The following is a 15,319-nucleotide window of genomic DNA, read 5'->3' on the forward strand; positions in this document are numbered from 1 at the left end:
ATCAGACCACTTACACAATGCACAAACCGAGAGATAGCTGCTGGGTTTGTATCTCCTCACACAGCCCAACTTCCAATGGTGTAGAGAGAGTTTCTGTCACCGGAGTACCTGTAAGCCCAGGCATTGCAATGAATACCAGCATGCATAGGACCAGTTCTTTCTGCTTCCCTTCAGGAATCTGTTGAGTCTCTTGTGTTCCAGGGAGATCTATATAGAAGGGGTTGGAAAAATGGAAAGTGGGGTCAATAAAATTTACCAAAAGACTCTGTAACAGCTGCTGGCTGGGTTCTTTTTCTGTCCCTAGGCCTCTGGGCTCTGCTCACCACAGGCAGGTTCAGGGAGGCTTTGGCAATTCATGAGGACTTAGATAATGGGGAGTTGTGACCCTTCCCCTAGTGTGAGCACTCCACAAGCTAAGTAAAGATGTCCTTCTGTGCATTGATCTGTAGGAGCAGCCAGACCAGCGAGGAGGGGAAATTCTTGGCAGCAGTTTGTCAGGCCCAGCCCAGAGGAGAAGTGATGGGGGAGAGGGGACCACAAAAGGCACAAGGAAACCATGAGTCTTAAGGGAGGAAGTTTACCTTGCCAAAGGGTTAATGTTGCCTTAGGGGTTGCTGCTGCCCATCTTGCCATTGGTTAGAGGTGAAGATGATTAAATATTTACGGTGAACAGGTCCGTGGAGATCTGCACCATCCAACCCCTCCACGATTGAATACGATGAGCTAGGCAGGAGGCTCTGGCCAGGCCACGCTCTAGTTACCACCTAGCACTTTCCTTCAGCGTTGGGAATCCAGGGCAGGTGGAATCTGGGCAGAGAGGGGTGGCCTGTGCAGATCTGGGCCAGAGGGAAAACTCCACTCCCTTCTCGGGTCCTGCTGTAACGTTACATGCCCTGCCAGTGACCCCACCATGGGAAGAGGAGATGTTTCTCGGGCATCCTGCCCTGACAACACATTCCTTGGGGGGCTGAGTGCCCCCCATCCTGCTGCTGGCTACAGTGTGTGAAGGGGCCTCTCCTGCTGCCTCCCAGTCCCTCCCACCCCAAGCTGGATGGGGAGTCGAGACTCTCCCTCCCCTTGTGTTGAGCTACTCCCTTTTCCCCGCGGGGGGCTAGAGGGGAAGGGGCTGGTTTTGTGTGGGGTTATGGGGGTGGGGACTTGGGGGGCAAGGCTGGGGGAGGGGTGATGCTGGTGCGGGAAGGAACGAAGGGGGTCGGCGGGGGGGCCGCTCGGACGCCCACCCCGACTACAATTCCCGTCGTCCTTTGCTGCACGGTACAGTCCGAAGGGGGCGGCGCCGGGGCTGTGGCGGAGCCGGGCGCAGGGGGAGCCCCGAGGGGGGGCCGCGCCGGACCCCGCTTGGTGACTCCGGCTCGGCCTCAGCGGGCGCGTGGCGGGCGGGCCCGGCGCTGGCTCGGCGCGGAGCCGCCCGGCGCGGTGGGTCCCGGGCTGGACCCCTCGGTCTGTGGCGCGGGGCAGCCTGTCCGGTCCCATAGCCAGGAACAACCGGGGGCGGCGGGGCGGCTTGGCCTCGGTGACCCCCTGCCTCCTCCGGGCCCCCAGCTGCGCCCCCCCGCCCCGGCTGACCGCCCCCTGCCTCCTCCGGGCCCCCCAGCTGCGCCCCCCCCCGCCCCGGCTGACAGCCCCCTGGCTCCTCCGGGCCCTTAGCTGGCAGCCCTGCGTGCCCCCCCACCCCCCCGCCCCAGCTAGCAGCCTCCTGTCACTTTCAGATACAAGTGTCAGAGCCCACCCTGGGGCAGCAGGGGAAGGCTGGGCTGATGTCCCCTAGTGCTGCTCTGGGGTCAGTGAGGGAGAAGGGGGCCTGAGGCTGGCACCTTCTGTGCTGGTCTGGTATTGCCAGTGTGGTGGAATGACTGGAGGTGGACATCGGGTGACTTTGCTCTGCTTCAGTGTCTGTGTTTGATTTTCTCAGCCCCTGCAGGGAGCCCTCTCCTCATCACTAGGGTGCCTGGCACTGTAGCCTGTGAGCCCTTGTCCCTCTTTCTGCTCATGTGATCTGTGGGATCAGTTGGCACTTGGCATGTTCGGAGTGGCTCGGGGTGAGCACATTGTTTCTCTGGGTTGAGGTTTGACTGGGCCCAGCAGCGTCCTGGATGCGGGGGGGTGAGTTGACTTGAAAGGGTTTAGTCTGAGAATGGGAGATGCCCACTCCCTGGACAGCTGATGCAGGTGGCAAAGGGATCAGAGCAGTTGGGCTCCTTTTACTAGGGAGCAGCAAAAAGGCCCATAGAGTTAGGTTGGCTGTTTGGTTTTGCTTTCTGCTTTGGAGATTTCTCTGCTCACAGCCTTGGTGTGTGCTTCCTGCTGTAGCTTGCACTAGGTTAGGCAGATCAATTCCCTCTTGCTGTTGCATGTTGTGTGTGGGAAAGAAGCTAGGTGCTGTTGGCTTCCTCCTCTGAGACACTAAGTGTTCACAGAGAGATGCCTTAAACCCAAGTCAGCCTGCTCTGTGGTGGTCACTAACTGAAGCTGCAAGGGGCGCTGTATCTGGCTTCTGGTAGTAAGTGAGGTGCTGCTGCCTGTTGGTGGCTTTGCCCCATGTGGATCCTGGAGTTTGCACCCTGATGAGATTAAATTGTATAAATCAGTGGTTCTCAACCAGGGGTCCGAGGCCCCCTGCGGGGCCGTGAGCAGGTTTCAGGGTGTCAACCAAGCATAGCTGGCATCAGACTTTCTAGGGCCCAGGGCAGAAAGCCAAAGTCCCCCCGAGCCCCACCACCACCATGGGCTGAAGCTGAAGCCTGAGCAACTTAGCTTTGTGGTGCCCCTGTGGCATGGGGCCCCAGGCAGTCACCCTCCTTGCTACCCCCAATGGCAGCCCTGGCTTTTATATGCAGAAAACAGTTGTTGTGGCCCAGGTGGGCTGTGGAGTTTTTATAGCATGTTCGGGGGGCCTCAGAAAGAAAAAGGCTACGAACCCCTGGTATAAATAATGCTTTGCACTCTTTAATGGCACCCGCCAGAGGAGCGTAATGTGCTTTACTAATGTTAGTGGGGCAGTCTGAGGCAGAAAGAGCGGACGTGACTTGCCCAAGATAACACAGGGAGCCTGTGGCAGAACTGGGACTAGGCCTCAGGAGCCCTGTGCTGTAGCTGCAGCCACAGCACTGTGCAGCCTGTCCATTAGTTATTGTCATTACTGAAAGGGCAGAATGTTTATTGGGTCACAATAAGATTGCTGATTCCACCTGCTGCCCTACGCTTGGGGTGGGGAGTTTGTTTACCAAAGTTGCTTCAGGGTTGGGGAAAGGAGATGATACTCCAACTGTTAAGGAGGGAGACTGGTTCACTTGGTTGGTGCAGAAACCAGAAGCTCGACTTACAACTTGCTTGGTCCTGGGATTACGGGAGGAAGATGGGGGCTAGCTGTAGAGGTTGGGCTCATGAAGTGTGCCTGGGATGTGGGGGCTGAAGGAAAGAAGCCTACATTGGATAGGGGCTGATAGAAGCAACTAGAGCTCAGTGAGGCAAGCAAAAACCTAAATTGTCTGAGCCCCCAGAAAGTGATGAAACAGATCCTTATGGGATGGTGATGAGCTAGTGTATTCTGGGCCTGGGAAGGCTATGATTCTGGGTGAGGTGATTCTGTGGCTCAAATAAGTATCAGTAGTTTGTTTCAGGCTATCTGGGGCTTAGTTTCATTCAAGGAGACTTAGAGCACCAGTATTTTCTCTCTCGGGCGCTAAGTAGCAAGCCTGGGGTGCGCAAGCAGGTTCTCTGACCTTGGGGCTGTGCCTGATGTTGCTAACGTGCCTGTTTGTGTTATAGGGTCGGTGGGGATGGAGTGAGAGGTGACTAGCCAGGGATGAAGATGGTAGTTCAGTAGGTACAGTAGCAGCATGATGGCCCTTGAACAAGATTGGACTTGCTGAAGGAGGAGGAAAGATGGCAGGAGCTGGGGGCTCTAAGGTGGTGGTGGTGCCAGGCCTCCAGGAGTCATGATTGCAGAGCGACTGCAGAAACAGAGTCTGGAAGAGCTGAAATGCACATCCTTCAACGTCAGCCTGGTAAGATGTTTCTCTGCCTCAACCTTGCAGGTTTAGTCCATGTTGGAAATGGTATCCAGATTATTTTTAGTTGTGGGGAGGAGGGGTCCACATTCTGCATCTGTACTGAACCAAGGTCCCAGTGTGGCGTCAGTGGGCGCTGTGCTGCAAGATTTGTCAGCTTTCAGGCTAGTTGTAAAATTGGAGCCTGTGTGACCTGTGGTCACTAAACAGCACCAAGCATTTGAGAGCTTAACCTGTGGCCCCAGCTCAGGTAATCAGATTCTGCCCTCTAAATTCTCCATGCAGTTTTGGTGAGATTCAGCATTCCAATTCACTCCAGCCCTAAACTCTTGTGCAGTGCTGATTGCGCTCTTATTGAGGCTGTTGTCCCTGCCATGGAAGTGGCTGCATACCTGCTGTGTGGGCAGCAAGCCTTGGGAGGCGTTCATCTTTTTCTCTTTTGTAGAGGTCTTTGGGATCCCTTAGGATGAAAGGCAAGTTGTTATAAGGAGAAAGTATCTTCCTCTGTATTAGCAGGACTGTTATAAGGAAGACACGAAGTAATTCTTCCACTCTACTCCGCACTGATAAGGCTTCAACTGGAGTATTGTGTCCTGTTTTGAGCGCCACATTTCAGGAAAGATGTGGACAAATTGGAGAAAGTCCAGAGAAGAGCAATAAAAATGATAAAAGGTCTAGAAAACATGACCTGTGAGGGAAGATTGAAAAAAATTGGGTTTGTTTAGTCTGGAGAAGGGAAGGCATGATAACAATCTTCAAGTATGTAAAAACGGTGTTAAAAGAGGAGGGTGATAAATTGTTCTCCTTAACTACTAAGAACAGGACAAGAAGCAATGGGCTTAAATTGCATCAAGAGAGATTTAGGTTAGACATTATGAAAAACTTCCTAGCTGTAAGAGTGAAAAGCACTGGAACAAATTACCTAGGGAGGTTGTGGAATCTCTGTAATTGGAGGCTTTTAAGAACAGGTTAGACAAACATCTGTCAGGAATAGTCTAGATCAGTGTTTCTCAACAACCAGTCCATGGACTGGCCCCGGTCCCTGCGATCTGCCTGACACAGTTTAGGAAGGCAGCAAGTCAATTCATGGTCTCAAAAAGGTTGAGAAACGTTGGTCTAGATAATGCTTAAGGACTGAACTAGGTGGCCTGTTGAGGTCCCTTCCAATCCTACATTTCTACGATTTTCCATAGTTCAGCATGTTACTAACTTTTTTGTAATAAGCCTGGTTTTTGTCTCCTCTTCCAACCCCCAAAATATTAACCAAAACAAATTCATTATGCCTGAAATCTCACCTGTGGTCTTATGCCCAGAGCATACTTTTTTTTTTGGGGGGGGGGGGGGGGGGAACTTCTGCTACTTAAACCCCCAGTCTCTCCTTTGGGATCTCTGCATAACTCTGGTGCCTGCTTTGGATCTCTGCTCCTGAAGGGTGAGGGAGATGTGGGCGTGAGAGAAGAGAGGCGGAAGCACTGGAGTAATGCATGAGTTGCTTGAGCAGTGCAATAGCACTGCAATAGCTGCTATTATAGCAGCATGTTGAAACTGACAGGTTGCTATTTGAGAGAGAGAAGATATGTGAGGGAATACCTTTTTATTGGACCAACTTCTGTTGGTGAAAGGTACAAACTTTCGAGCTACACAGAGCTCTTCTTTCTGTCTGGGGAAGGAAGCAGAAGTTGCTGTTTGGAATTTCACTCTGTTTGGGTAGTTAACTTGAAAATGTGTTTGGGACTAAGGAGGGCTTGAAGTTCTTGACCCTCCTCCTGCATAAGCAAATCTCAGTTTTGCTCCCAGACCATACCTTGCTGCAGGCTCCAAAGTAATTTTCCAAAGGGAAATTGTGTGGTAGCTCCTCCCTGCTTGTCCAGTCCTGAACCTAAGATTTACATTAGCAAATCTTCTCTCTCCCCATACCCTGTCCCTGCTCCTCTTTCATCTGAGCTTCCCTGTTTTGCATCCTGCTGTGTTGAACCAGCACTGAAACAGCCATTGGCGATCAGTAGGATGGCTTGACTTAAATCCGTGATTTAAATCACTGATTTTTATTAATGATTTAAGTCAGCAAGCAGGAAACTTTAAATAATTGATTTTAATCTTGTTTTGCATTTGTACTTTTAATTCTTTTTCTAAAGAGCAGTTCATTCGCATTGGTTGATATAACCATTGAAATATATAGAATTGCAACTCAATATAAACTTCATACTAAATTTGATACTACTTTCTGCCAACCATGAGGATATACTATATCTATACACATTTATATGAGCTATTATATAGATCAACATACATTCATTTGGATTCTTAATTTTTACATTTTTTATTATGTTAGAACAGTTGTTCTCAAACTTATTTGATCATTCCCCCCTCCACCACACAAGTCTTATACCGATAAAAAAATCAACATGCAACTCTCACTAAATATTAAAAACAATAAGGCATTGATTCAAACAGGCTTTTTTGTTTTTCACTTGAGTTGTTTTTTTTTCTGTTGCACGAATGAGCCAACAATCCATAGTAATAAAAAATTGGAAAGAGTCCAGCGGAGGGCAACAAAAACGATTAGGGGGCTGGAGCACATGACTTATGAGGAGAGGCTGAGAGAACTGGGATTATTTAGTCCGCAGAAGAGAAGAATTAGGGGGGATTTGATAGCTGCTTTCAACTACCTGAAAGGGGATTCCAAAGAGGATGGATCTAGACTGTTCTCAGTGGTACCAGATGACAAAACAAGGAGTAATGGTCTCAAGTTGCAGTGGGGGAGGTTTAGGTTGGATACTAGGAGGGTGGTGAAGCACTGGAATGGGTTACCTAGGGAGGAGGTGGAATCTCCTTCCTGAGAGGTTTTTAAGGTCAGGCTTGACAAAGCCCTGGCTGGGATAATTTAGTTGGGAATTGGTCCTGCTTTGAGCAGGGGGTTGGACTAGATGACCTCCTGAGGTCCCTTCCAACCCTGATATTCTATGATTCTATGATAATAAGAGCAAAAGCAAAACTGTGAGTGTGGTAGATACTTAAAATTAAATGTGCATACTGTGTTGTAGCAAACAGATTTCTGTTAAGCTTGCATAGCATTATATAAAGTCGTTGCCAATCTGTACGTTAATCCATCAAAATGCACAGTGCCTTCTGAAGACCTGATATGTCTGGAGCAGCGGTTCTCAAACTTCATTGCACCGTGACTCCCTTCTGACAACAAAAATTACTATATGACCCCACAGGGGGGACCGAAGGCCGCCCCAGGCAGGGGTAGGGGAGGAGCAAAGCTGAAGTCCAAGGGCTTCTGCCCTGGATGGGGGGCATATAACCTCAGCCCTGGGTGGTGAGGCTTGGGTTTGGGCTTCAGACTTGCTGGGGCCCAGGGCCAACACCAGCCTTGGTGACCTCATTAAAATGGGGTTGTGACCCACTTTGGGGTCCCGACCCACAGTTTGAGAACCCCTGGTCTGGAGGAATCAACTTTAGTAGTTATTCATTGGTGTGGGTAAAATGTGCACAGTATTTTTTTCCTAAAGCTTCTCACGCCTCCCCTCCAGAATACATTCTGTGCCCCCCCCCCCCTTGAGTGCTAGAAAATGGAGAGTGACACATTTCTTATTTACTAGATGACTTTCTACTTGTGATTTGTGTCAAGCTACTATTGGGATGGAAATTGGAATTCAATTTCCATCCCAACAAGTCAGGAAAAAGATCTTGGAGTCATCGTGGATAGTTCTCTGAAGATGTCCGCGCAGTGTGCAGAGGCGGTCAAAAAAGCAAACAAGATGTTAGGGATCATTAAAAAGGGGATAGAGAATAAGATTGAGAATATATTATTGCCCTTATATAAATCGATGGTACGCCCACATCTCGAATACTGTGTACAGATGTGGTCTCCTCATCTAAAAAAAGATATACTGGCACTAGAAAAGGTTCAGAAAAGGGCAACTAAAATGATTAGGGGTTTGGAACGGGTCCCATATGAGGAGAGATTAAAGACGCTAGGACTCTTCAGCTTGGAAAAGAGGAGGCTAAGGGGGGATATGATAGAGGTATATAAAATCATGAGTGATGTGGAGAAAGTGGATAAGGAAAAGTTATTTACTTATTCCCATAATACAAGAACTAGGGGTCACCAAATGAAATTAATAGGCAGCAGGTTTAAAACAAATAAAAGGAAGTTCTTCACGCAGCGCACAGTCAACTTGTGGAACTCCTTACCTGAGGAGGTTGTGAAGGCTAGGACTATAACAGCGTTTAAAAGAGAACTGGATAAATTCATGGTGGTGAAGTCCATTAATGGCTATTAGCCAGGATGGATAAGGAATGGTGTCCCTAGCCTCTGTTTGTCAGAGGATGGAGATGGATGGCAGGAGAGAGATCACTTGATCATTGCCTGTTGGTCCACTCCCTCTGGGGCACCTGGCATTGGCCACTGTCGGTAGACAGGATACTGGGCTAGATGGACCATTGGTCTGACCCGGTACGGCCGTTCTTATGTTCTTAATTAAACATGCTCAAAACAGCATTTTAAAATTGTTTTTATTTGCTAAATTAAACCATTTTAAATGTGCTGGAGACATAAAAAAGTAAGTTTATCAAAACATGTTACATCAGTATGTTTTAAATACATTAAACAAAGGAAGTATTAACTGTAGTTAGTGAGCTAACAGATTGTTTCTAGTCACCACAGACCAGATTCTCAAAAGTATTTAGGTGCCTGCCTGAAGGTGCAGAAAAGTGCATAGTGGGATTAGGAGCCTAACTCCATTGAAATCCATGGGAATTAGTTACCCAATCTGCTTAGGCACCCAAAAGTACCTGTCTGCATCTTTAGGTGTCTAAATACCTCTGACAATCTGGCCCCATATCCTTCAACTTTTTAAAATGAGTAGATCTCCTTTCCCACCTGATTTTTATTCATAGATTGGAAGAGGAAAACAAGCTTTCTGCCTTTTCAACTTCCATTTGGTTTCTCAACTTTGAATGAACTAGTCAAAATGAGAAAACAGTCTCTCCATCTGCTACCTAAACTGAAACCAAAAGTAATTAAGGCAAAAGCTTTTCTGCACAACAGAAACGGAAAGTACTTCCATTTGGAAAAAATGTGACTACCAGCATTCCTTCCATTGTAAAGACTGACAATAATATAGATACTTAATGCAGCTCATGATGTTGTGACATATTTATAAAGCTTGAGTTGACCTCAAAAGTTAATGTTTTCCTGCTGATTGTGTATAATTAAAGAAGTAACACCCTTTGACTAATTAAAATTTGAGGAGGGCTCCCTATTGCAGCATATTTTTCATTTAAGTGATTTTAATTGAATGTAGGGAGTTTAGGCCTTAAAAAGTTGCCATAGTTTCAAATTTAATTTTAAACAGGTTTTATTTTTAAAAATGTATTTAATATACATTTAATATAAGTGGGGGGAAAAAACATCAATTTTTATCCTGCCTGCGGATCAGTAACAGGAGGAAGAAGAGAACAGGAGAAGATGCTAGCTCAGTTGCTGACTAGGCTCAGACATGGATCATGAGGAGGGGGGATGGGATAGCAAGGTTTCATGACACAGAACAGCACACTTCTTACTCATACTTCCCACCATCAATTTTATGTGGCCAACCATTAGTCCATCCATACCTTGGGCCCCACTGATGTGATGATTGTTGGTGCCTCAGATTCGCCACTGCATCCAGCATCACAAGATGTTTCTGCTAAAGTGATTAGCAGTGAAATAGTTAATGGCATTGAAACATAATCTGCTGTTGTGCTTCAGAATTAACCCATCACTAAATTCACATGATCTGTCAACTGTTGGCTGCAGACTTGGCCCCAATCCAATTGTCAGCCCATAATTCAGTCATGTTTGGAAGGCTTTCTTCACAGCCATACGGTCTAGAAACTTTAAAACAAAACCAAGTGTGTTCTCCCAACTCCTTCTCCTTAGGCTCTCTGCCTTGAGTGTATCTCCTGAGCCCACACACGCACCTTTCCCCAAGGGCCAGTGACTTGGGTGCATCCCTCCTAACACCCCCAGACCTGCCCCTTAGATGCTCTGGGTGGAGTGCCTGTCCCACCTACCTACCTACCTACCTACACACACACACACACACACACACACACCTGCCCCCCAGAACCCCTGCTGCTATTTTTGTTTTTTTCAGTTATTCTCCTGTATTTTAAAGTGTTTTTTCCCTCTCTGCTGTGCCAGCCCTACTTGCAGAGGAATGTGAGACATGAACAAGAGGAGAAAACAGTGTGGCTGATTATACCCAAAGTGCTGACGGATTCCTAACAGAAGTTAACTGAAGAAGGAGACCAGTTTCAGAGGGGTAGCTGTGTTAGTCTGCATCAGCAAAAACAACAAGGAGTCCTTGTGGCACCTTAGAGGCTAACAAATTTATTTGGGTATAAGCTTTTGTGGGCTAAAACCCACTTCATCAGATGCATGGAGTGAAAAATACAGTAGGCAGGTGTATATATTACAGCACATGAAAAGATGGGAGTTGCCTTACCAAGTGGGAGGTCAGTTCTAACTGGGCCAATTCAATCAAGGTGGAAGTGGCCTATTCTCAACAGTTGACAAGAAGGGGGGAATATCGAGAGAGCGAAAATTACTTTTAGTAGTGCTAACGATGTTGAGAGGGGAGTCTTGGTCCTTCCTGTGATGTGGTGAGTCCATGTGTTTCCCTCCATAGCCTTTGCCTGACCACACAGACGTGGCTCACTTTGGCAGCCCCCTCCAGCTTGCGTCTGGTAAGTGTTTGGATGGACTTTTACCTTTTGTGCCCACATCACACTTCTCTCCTCTGATTTCATTTTGGTTTTAGAATTTTCTACTTGAACCTCCCAGCAAAAGCAAGCTCTTAGCAGAGATCAGGCCAATAGGAGTGTTTCCATTATCTTACTTTTATAGTGCCAGTGGGAACAATTATTTTCAGCAAAACTAAACCAAACATTGCAGCATCAAGTATCTGAGAGTGAAACTGACTTTTCATTGTCCCCAAAGAGTGATGTATGAGCTATATTTTAAAAACATTTTGTAATCATCTCTGGTTATTTTAGTAACAGAAGAGAGGAAATTTGTTTAAATAGTAAATTGAATCCCTTTATTGTTGCCCTTTTCTGGCCATATCAGTTTTAGGATTTTGCACTGGATCCCATCCCTGTAGTATCAGATGTAGTTTTATTGTTATGGCATGGAAGCGCCCACACTGCTATGTGCCAACCACACACACAGCAAGATGCAGTCCCTGCTGAAGGAGAACACAGGGTAAGACTAGTAACCAGTGCAGGGAGGGGAAGGGACAAAATGCCCAACCAACATTTTAAAAATCAGTATTAGTGGCTGCTATTAGTTGGCTAATTGCTGGGCTTGGAGAGAATGTTAGAACAGGATTAGATTGATGAACTAGCAAGATAAAACCTTCAACGGTGATATGTGTGTATCAAACTAGTAAAAAGTATCCCGACTCCTGAGCAGCTTTCAGAACTTTTCTCCAGGGGAGTAAAGAGCGTTTTCCCAATCACGAGGGAACCTCCTCAGAGGGAGGAGTATTTCCCTGGGACTAAGTCTTTCACTTTCTCAATGGAACAGCCTCCAGTCCCTCATTTTAAATAGTTTCTTGCCTGGCAGCAGTTCTCCTCTAGGTGCTTGTAACATCACTGATCATGGGAGAGGGGAAAATGATCCATTCCAGCGAGGCGATACTGTTGATGTCCGTTATAACATTGGCTTGGTCACACAAGTAGGGCCTGCATAGCCTAGTGATCAGATATTACTCCTGTCTACAGTTCCAGCCCTGATAGTGCTTTACTGTATGGAGTGGTTCTCACTGGACGTCTGTATGTCCAAAGTGTGCGTGAGTATCTTCTGGGGCCCAGGGCTCTGAGATTCTCCTCCCTGTCTCTCTTGTCTGAAAGCTCTATTCTCTGTTTCAGAAGCTGTCTGTCCTGGTCTACTCTCTTTGCCTCAGCATGTTTTTGTTCTGGCCTTTTCATGGCATCAGACTTATTCTCAATTATTTCTGGTATTAAATGTCTCCCTACTGCATATGCAGCTGCAGATTGCTGTGTGCCAGCCCTTCAGGAAGGCTCCTGTAGTTCATAGACAGGCAGCCCCCACAGTGAACTCTCGTCTTTCCTCATCCATATCTGTCTAAGGGCTGAATGTTGTTCAGCTAGGTTAGCTACACTCACTTGTACGTAGGGTTGCCAACCCCTCTAGGATTGTCCTGGAGTCTCCTGGAATTAAAGATTAATCTTTAGTTAAAGATTGTCATGTGATGAAATCTCCAGGAATTCATCCAACCAAAGTTGGCAATCCTACTTATATAGGGTTTGGTATCGTTTGCATTCAGTGAAGATTTTCAGCAGTTAAGCAGGCTGGTGGGTAAAGAACAATGCTCAGATAGAAATCTTGCTCTAGATCGAAGTAGTGTTGCCCCATCAAGGCTTTGTGAATTGGGGATGTTTGTAGGGACTGGTCAGTAACTGTGGAACCTGCTATACTTTGGTTTATTTTGATCTTCTAGGATTTGTTCTTGCTCACAGTTGCTCAGCACACCATTTTCATTGCTGAGTTCCTCAAACTTAGAGATGTCAATTGTGGAGGAGGTGGCCACAACTTTCCCTCCAATTCCAAACTTCCAGGCAGGATGTCTGTTTGCTTTTTCCCCAGTCCACACCTTCTGCCAGAGCAGAGTGTCTGGCACAGGCTTGTCTCTCCATGGTTTCAGCATATCAACATTAGGGAGCAGGGGAGGCTTACCAGTCCCTTTGTTCCCACCTGCTTTGCTCCTCCAGTGTACATCACTCCTTTAACAGAATATTCTTTGCTGTCCCACCTGCCCCCACGTGTTGTCACCTTGCCAGCCTGATCAGAGGGAAGCTGTGCTCAAGGGGTTCCCAGTTTATGGAAGACAAATTGGGATCTGTGTTTGGAAATAAAGATTAAAAGAGCTAGAACTTCTCATGGGTATCAAGTAATGACAGCAGTGGGGGCCAGATGGTGAGTCAGTCAGGACTGCCTGTGCTCATCTTTGTGTGGAACTGGGAACTACCATAGACACAGAATAAAGGGAATCAAACTATAAAGCCCAGTGGTCAGAAATGGACTTTGTTGGGGCAAGCCCTTCTCTACCAGGTGCATGCAGTGCCCACTCCCCAATTAAAGGTTATTTGGAGGGCATCAGAAGTTACTGGATAGGGTGTGGTGGCACTGGTCCCTCATCCAGGACTGTGGGACAGCTGGTGAGGCAGAGGCCATGCTGTTAATTCTCTCCCTCTTTTGTGGTGTCTCTTGCAGAGAGGGCTTCCTGGTGGGACCTGATCTCCTGTCCCAGGATACACCTTCAGGACAGCACAGGTTTCAGTTGCCACCACTCCCGCCTGAGTCTGTCTCCTTGCAGCCAAGACAGCTGCCCTAAGAAGAACAGCCTTCCATCCCAAACACTGGCCACGGACCTGCTAACCTTGGGGAAGGCCTCTATGGTCCCCACCAAAAGGCACTGCTGCTCACCCTCAGTGCCTGAGAATTTCTTTCACTGGCATCCCCTCTGTAGGCCTCTTGGCTCCAAAGTGTGGACTCCTATCAAGCATCGGGGCAGCAGTGGAGAAGGTGCTTTGGAAGAGCAGCCCCCGATCCCAGACCATGGAGCCTGCAGTCTCAGGTTTGACCAAGCCCCAGGTGCATCTCTTCAGTGTGTCCAAGGTGGTGGTGGCAGTAGCCCCCCTTTTTTCAGTCTGGCCCTATCCCGGGAATCCCTAGTCAGCATGTTGTGGGAGAGTGAGAAGACCTTGCAGCCCTTCCCCTTGCAACGTCGCTTCTCCTTATCACCTGTCCAGTTCCTGCCCTCCCCACGGAGCTCTGCTTCCTCCACACCAGAACTGCTCAGGCACCAGCATGGCCTCCCACACAGCCAGTCACAGCCCTGTGACCTGGACACAAAGAAGAATGGCCTCAAGCGGTGCCATGATGAGGATGCAAAGTGGCACCGTCCCTCACTCAACTTCTACAAGATGAACCAGGTAGGATGGAAGGAGTAGGGCAAGAAGAAGGGGGAGCCAGGGTTTTTTGGAGAGGGGGTTGTTTGTTTTTGTGTAGATTTTTAAGGCAGGAAGGAACTATTACCATCATTCAGTCAGATCTCCTGAACAATACAGACCAAAAAACTTCACCCAATAAATGCATTAAGCCCAGAATTTCTGTTTGAGCTATAGCATCTTGGAAAGATATCCAGTCTTGACGTAAAGACTGCAATGATGGAGAATCTGCTAGGCCCTAAGAAAAAACATGCCAAAATTCCCCTAAGTAAAAAGGTAGGATTGACACTTAATGTTAGAAAAAAGTCAAAAGAAAAACAGTTTTAGGCTGCTGAATATACCATGAAAGGTAAACAAGTGTCATGGTCTAGTCAGACGGGTTTGTATCCTTGTTAATGTTCAACCTATACAGGTAACTGCAGATGAAATTCTCTGTCCTGTGTAAATGGCTGGTCCTCTTCTGTGTATAGAAGTTGCTCCCAACAGGTGAGGATGAAGAGAGGGGCTGCAGGCTTTATATAAATCTGTATCTGTGCTATCACTGCAGACTGGGAAGAGGGAAGATTGTCAGGGCCATGTAACTGCACACCTTGCAGACTGCTCCTGTTCCAGATCAGTCCAGGAAGCAGAGAAATTAGGGGCTGGAGCTGGTACTGCAGGCAGGGAGCCATTCCTGGTGCTATGCTAGGGAAATCTCAACACTAGCACATTCATCCTCCTTGCCAGCACTGTTGGAAGGAAGGGCTCTGTTCTAGGTTCCTAATCTTCCTTGTTTGTTTGACAGAAGCAGTTCTCAGGAGGAGGCCTCTGTTTCTTAGACAAGCCTGAGGAAGGCAGTGCTCCATCATGGTTCTTGGCTCGCAACCCACAAGCCTCTTCAGCCCCCTGCAGTCCTATCAGCAGCCACGGCCAAGTGCTGAGTGAGGAAGAGGAAGATGAGGCAAGGAACCGAAGCTGGCATCTGGCCAGCCAGAGGACTTTTTTCCAGCAGGACTTTAGTGACTTGGATCTGAATCTGATTGAAGAGAACTAGGGGTTGCAGATACACTCTGGACACTGCAGAGCACCCCCCCCCCAGGCGGGCGCGTGCACGTGCACACGCACGGAGGAGAACGCGGCTCAGGCATCAGCACCGCTGGGGCAGTGGAGGGGACAGCGGCCCTGGCCAGCATGAATTTGTTAAAGGAAAAAGTGAAAAGTGTGTAACTGGGGGGGGCGCTGCCCCGTCCCCGCGCACCCGCACCCCGGGGCGGGGGAACAGA

General features: G+C 47.9%; 1 protein-coding gene across 4 annotated transcripts; it reads left to right on the top strand.

The window, feature by feature from the left end:
- Nucleotides 1-1,352: 1,352 nt before the first annotated feature.
- On the top strand, nt 1,353-15,200 carry FAM53C (family with sequence similarity 53 member C). Of its 4 annotated transcripts, none has more exons than XM_029913412.1 (5): nt 1,353-1,437; nt 3,790-4,028; nt 10,712-10,769; nt 13,321-14,042; nt 14,842-15,200. In XM_029913412.1, the coding sequence occupies exons 2-5, from the start codon at nt 3,960-3,962 to the stop codon at nt 15,088-15,090; spliced, it is 1,098 nt and encodes a 365-aa protein (XP_029769272.1). In that variant the 5' UTR covers nt 1,353-1,437; nt 3,790-3,959; the 3' UTR covers nt 15,091-15,200. The 4 variants fall into 4 exon arrangements, with proteins under 4 accessions (XP_029769272.1, XP_029769271.1, XP_029769273.1 ...); XM_029913411.1 differs by lacking the exon at nt 1,353-1,437 and adding an exon at nt 1,925-2,060; XM_029913413.1 differs by lacking the exon at nt 1,353-1,437 and adding an exon at nt 1,925-2,060 and having other exon boundaries at nt 14,845-15,200.
- Nucleotides 15,201-15,319: the final 119 nt, after the last annotated feature.

The sequence above is a fragment of the Terrapene carolina genome, unplaced genomic scaffold, assembly GCF_002925995.2.
Source record: "Terrapene carolina triunguis isolate 2854851 unplaced genomic scaffold, T_m_triunguis-2.0 Scaffold629, whole genome shotgun sequence".
NCBI lineage: Eukaryota > Metazoa > Chordata > Testudines > Emydidae > Terrapene > Terrapene triunguis.

Bases quoted from the DNA above. Each gene is read 5' to 3' on its own strand.
- FAM53C (XM_029913412.1), top strand. From the start codon at position 3,960: ATGATTGCAGAGCGACTGCAGAAACAGAGTCTGGAAGAGCTGAAATGC. The intron at 10,770-13,320 runs GTAAGTGTTTGG...TGTCTCTTGCAG, and splicing joins CCCCCTCCAGCTTGCGTCTG to AGAGGGCTTCCTGGTGGGAC. The intron at 14,043-14,841 runs GTAGGATGGAAG...TTTGTTTGACAG, and splicing joins ACTTCTACAAGATGAACCAG to AAGCAGTTCTCAGGAGGAGG.